Genomic DNA, 5,471 nt, shown 5'->3' with positions numbered 1-5,471 from the left:
GTTAGAGAAAGGCAGATGAACCATGTGAAGTCTCAGCTCAGAGACCAAGATATACTAAGATGTTCGGCCAGGAGAATGCTTAGTGCAAGTGGGAAAACTGCACTGCACTCACAGATTCCCTGATACTGCAGGCAGTGGGTGGCCCAAGGACCACTCAGAAAAAGCTGTGAGAATGAATCCAGGTTTGGGAAGATGCTTTACAAGAAAACAGGCTGAAGAGGTGCAGCCCAGTTGTGGCAATCCTCAAAGAAGAGATTGATGGATGACTTCCTTGTAGCCATTTCTGAACTGTAAGCAGGCAAAGACAAAGTGAGATCAGGTTCTAGATATCAACGGATAGCTGCGCTAAAACTTGAAAATGGGATTTTTCCTTTTTGATCATCAGAAGTAATTAGTGGTTTAAGAAGTTTCCTCAAGATTCAGCAGCTCTCAGATTCTAGTTCAGGGTTGAATGACGCCCTGCCACCAATGACCAGCCTGAAACTGGAGCTGTTCGATGTCTCTTAAAGCAGCATTTATGATAGTGAGGCATAATGGTCCCTCTCGATCTATAGAATGTCTGCTAATTTCCAAGCAAATAATATAAACTATATTTAAAAGTAGTTTCAAAATTAGCTCTTTTGAAAATTTACTGCGTGGTCTCATGCCACTGTTCTAAATGTTAAAAAAAAAAAAAAAAGGAATAATAAAGTTCTTTCAGCTTTCCCCAAAATTGGAAACTTGAAGAACTTGGAGAACAGGAAGGAGGGAAGGGCAGAAGGATAGATTTTTGGTGGTAGCTGTTACATCTTTCCATGAGAGCATTACTGCCAGCTTGGAGGACAGGCTTCAGTTTGGCTCTCCCATTGTTTTACCTGCTTAGATTCTTACCTGTTTACTCTGAACTCACGATGATAGTTTAATGGCATCATTAGCACACCTGTTAAGTCTCAACAGGCATCCTGGATTTTCACCAGCCTGTGGCTGTAGCCATTTCCACCTAGAAATACAAGATGTGGACCATGGCCATCTGCGGTGTCAGACACTGCAAACAGCGAATATGACAGAAAAACTGTAGCACAAGACTTTCACAGGTATAGAACTGTCAAAGTGCTCCATTTAAATGAAAATACTAATCAATATTGAAAATGCCATCTGCAGTGTCAGACACTGCAAACAGGGAATATGACAGAAAAACTGTAGCACAAGACTTTCACAGGTATAGAACTGTCAAAGTGCTCCATTTAAATGAAAATATTAATCAATATTGAAAATAACAACATCTACATAGACTGGGTACGTGTGGTCGGTTAGTGAAGGGAGACAAAGCCATGTTGCAGCAGGGTTTTACACAACGTCTGACTGCTAGGGGTAGTTTTGTTCTGGCGATATTGCCCAATCAATGACTCCTCATATCTTTCCTAGAGTTGTTAACACTGGCTAATGGCAGAGATAAGGTTACAAAGTCTTCCCCTGGTTCAGTAGCACATGTCTGTAAGGAAAGAAAATCGTTAACCTGGAAATCGTGCTAGTGTATGGAAACATACTGGATATTTTTTCTATAACATAGGTACCTCTAGTATCACCTTGTTCATAGGTTAATCACTGACTATTCAATAAATACAAGACTGCTGCACAAATTAAAACAAACCAGAGGAAGAAGGTACAGGGAAATACTATTATAATGATTCCTGGTAGCATTTCATGGTTAATACCGATTGAAGGACATCTCCTTTGCCACTTCATTAAGCCAATGGCCTGCCTCATTATTCGAGACACTCATTCAGAAAGAGCAGTCACCAGAGGAACACAGTGTAAATATGACCTTTATTTACCACTCACAGGGCTGCCTGGAAAGGCTCCTGCCTGCCAACAAGGAGCCGCATTCGCTTTTCTCCTCCAACACTTCCACAGTTGTGGTGTACAACCTTCTGCTGTTTATTTGGTTGTGAATTATTAACTGGCAGCCGGATGTGTATGGTGAAAATAGTGAAATTCAAGATGCATAAACAGGAACTGTGTAAAAATAAGATACAGCTTCTCATCAGGACAGTCTCACAGCTTTGACACGTGCTACACTCCACTGAATGCCATACGGACTGCTTTTTCTCTTCTTTACAAGCTTTCTCGAGGGACTATTCTAATAACCGGGATCATGAGGGGATGTGAATCTTCTACATATGTCATACTACCAGGCAATGCATTCGGTGTGTACTACCAGTCATCATAGCTTTTATTATAGCAATTAATATTTTATATCCTTACATGATGTAATATAACTGCCCTTCCCAATTTACAAACCATGGGATGGAAAACGGTACGTTTCTTTCGCAGTGTTGACTTGCATTATGAATGAAGCTTTAAAGGACTTCACTAAAAGGAAGAAGAAAGATTGGTGTTGGGTTCGTGCTGTACATGGCTGTAGGCTTGAAATGGCAGGTGGTGTTTTGTAGGAAACACTACAAAACTTCTTCTGTCGGTATACCAGGAAAAACTTCTTTCCTATCAAGACAATACTAAATTTAATTAGCTTTAAAATGGATTAATTTGAGAACCTGAATTTCAGAAATTCAGAGTTTTAATGATTGTAGAAACAATAGTGAATTTGTTGTACCTAAACTGTGCCATGTCCCCCCTCCCTTTTTTTTTTTTAATCTGAAAATAAGTACATTTAAGCTATTCGAAATCTCTTTGCCGCCTCTGTGATTTGCAATACCAAAACCTCTTTTCTTCCTCTTTTGGCATAATTTAAATCCTTTAGCACTTAACAGACACAGAGAGCCTTTCAGCTGGGAATGAGAAAATGCCTTTCCAAATTTCCCAAGAGTTACTCAGCCTCCAGCAGACACATTTAGCTTCAATGTCTCTTCCTGCAAACCCCAGAAATCAATCAACATAAAGCTTCCTGCATGTAAGGCTGGGGTCTCACACTCATTCTTTCTACACACAAATTTGAGAAATACTAAAATTTTGTTAAAGCATTCCATTTATATGATTCCATTCACTCGAGCATCTGCTAAGGGTGAACATAAATCCCTGTGACCTAAATCACTACATTTAACAGGCATAACTTCGTAGGTGGATCCTGGTTTTAAGGTGATGGCTTTAAGGAAACACTTATGTCCTGTTTTTGTAGAACAAAAGTGTTTTCTCAGATTGAGTTATTAATGACACAGCTGACAATATTTAAAGATCTCTATGAACATAGGAGAGAGAATGGTAGAAATAAACCAGCAAGTCATAGAAATATGCTATTACTTGGGATCCCTCACCCTCCTGTTCACAGGACCATATACCCAAAGATCCTGCTTCTGAGGACTGGCATCTCTGTCCCTGAAGGGCCAAAATTCTGTATGACTCACCCAAACGGGTTGATCAGTGACTGCAAGACATGTTATGACACTTCTTTTGGGTCCATTTGTTCACATGTTTTATTCTAGGTGCAAAGAGATGCTGCAAGCTGGATATACACAACTTAGAAGAGCAAAGCAATTACTTGCTGGCTCACATGCACAAAAGGCAGCTGGGACTTAGTGAGCTGAAGTGTAAAGTGCTAGTGTGCTGACCACCCCAGTAAGGCTCTCAGGGCCAGTAGGTATTGGTCCCAGAGGCAGGATGGCTCCTGTGAGATGCCCAAGCCCACAGAGGGGTGCCTGTTACCCACTCCGTGTCAATGGCAGCCCTGCCTGATGACCCACGTAGCAGCCCTCTGGTTTTCCCCTAAGATTTCTAGGATGGTGTTTTCTTTCTTGAACTCTTCAACCATCAATGATCCCATCTCAACAATCCTGCTGCTGCCTCCAGCGTCACCTTTGTACCACTGTGGGGATGCCCTCACGGTGGTGCCGGTAGCCTGGCCCTAGCTCAGGCAGCAGTGTTGCATCAGGACCCCAGCACCTGGCCAGCCCTCGCCACTCTGTGGGGGAAATTCATGGCAGGGATTGCAGAGAAGGAGTTTCACAGGAGACTGAGAAGTTCCTCGGGCCCCATTTACCTCTGCTGTCCACAGACTAAAAAAAAAAAGGAGATATTTCCATTTTATTCCATTCTCTTTCACTGCCAGTAGGAGCTCCACCCATAGCTATCTTGTGCTGATGGACAAGTCATGGATGACGGTGTTTGCACAAGCCTGTGTGACTGTTATGATTGACAGGTTGCATTTTATCCTTCTCTTCCTGTATCACAGAGCACAGCTCAAAGGCACAGGAAAATCTGCCCACAAAGTGCCAGGGGGAGCTCCACCCATAGCTGATGGACAAGTCATGGAGGACGGTGTTTGCACAAGCCTGTGTGACTGTTATGATTGACAGGTTGCATTTTATCCTTCTCTTCCTGTATCACAGAGCACAGCTCAAAGGCACAGGAAAATCTGCCCACAAAACTCTAAGGTCTGTGAGGCAGACACAGGCAGGTGAATGATGTTAAGGTGAAGAATTCTTCCTCTGCTGTGAATGACCATTTTCTCTTCAACACAGGAGGCTGTGTGCGAGGGAATGCCAAGTGGGATGCATCCAAGAATACTGAGGGACCTGGGGGAAGTGCTCACCAAACCGCTTTCCATCATTTACCAGCAGTCCTGGCTAACCGGGGAGGTACCAACTGACGGGAAATGAGCCAATACAACTTCTTCAAAAATGGCTGGAAGGAGGACCCAGGGAATTACAGGCCTGTCAGTCTGACCTCAGTGCTAAAGAAGGTTATGGAGCAGATCATCTTGAGTGCCATCACGCTGTCCATCATTGACCAGCAGTCCTGGCTAGCCGGGGAGGTACCAACTGACGGGAAATGAGCCAATACAACTTCTTCAAAAATGGCTGGAAGGAGGACCCAGGGAATTACAGGCCTGTCAGTCTGACCTCAGTGCTAAAGAAGGTTATGGAGCAGATCATCTTGAGTGCCATCACGTGGCACGTACAGGACAGTCAGGTGATCAGCTCCAGTCAGCATGGGTTTGTGAAAGGCAGGTCCTGTTTGACCAACTTGATATCCATCCATGACAAGGAGACCTGCTTCGTGGACAAGGGAAGAACTATGGCCGTTGTCTACCTGGACTTTAGTAAAGCCTTTGTCACTGTTTCCCGCAGCACCCTCCTGAGAAACTGGCTGCTCATGGCTTGGATGGGTGTACTCTCTGCTGGATAAAACCTGGCTGGACGGCTGAGCCCAGAGAGTGGTGGGGAATGGAGTCAAATCCAGTTGGTGGAAGGTCACCAGTGGTGTCCCCCAGGGCTCAGTGTTGGGGCCTGTTCTCTGTAACATCTTTATCAATGATCTGCTTGAGGGAATCAAGGACACCCTCAGTAACTTTGCAGATGACACCAAGCTGGGTGGGTGTGTCAATCAGCTTGAGTGTCAGGAGGCTCTACAGAGGGGTCTGGACAGGCTGGATCTATAAGCTGAGGCTTGTGGTAAGAGGTACAAAAAGGCCAGGTGGGTCCCTCACCTGAGCCACGACAATCTCCTCCAGCGCTACAGGCTTGGGGGGGGGGGGC

General features: G+C 44.3%; 1 protein-coding gene across 1 annotated transcript in view; it reads right to left on the bottom strand.

Annotated features, from left to right (window-relative positions):
* Positions 1 to 929: 929 nt before the first annotated feature.
* The window catches only part of AGTPBP1 (ATP/GTP binding protein 1), a gene marked incomplete at its 5' end in the record, with an annotated part of 63,690 nt that continues 59,148 nt past the window's right edge, over positions 930 to 5,471 (bottom strand). Inside the window, one exon of the mRNA XM_010143198.1 lies at positions 930 to 1,024. Within this exon, the coding sequence (XP_010141500.1) occupies positions 930 to 1,024 (95 nt within the window). The remainder of the gene's footprint in view (positions 1,025 to 5,471) is intronic.

Source organism: Buceros rhinoceros, unplaced genomic scaffold, assembly GCF_000710305.1.
Source record: "Buceros rhinoceros silvestris isolate BGI_N320 unplaced genomic scaffold, ASM71030v1 scaffold7609, whole genome shotgun sequence".
Lineage (NCBI taxonomy): Eukaryota > Metazoa > Chordata > Aves > Bucerotiformes > Bucerotidae > Buceros > Buceros rhinoceros.
This window is presented reverse-complemented; position numbering and strand designations above follow the sequence as displayed.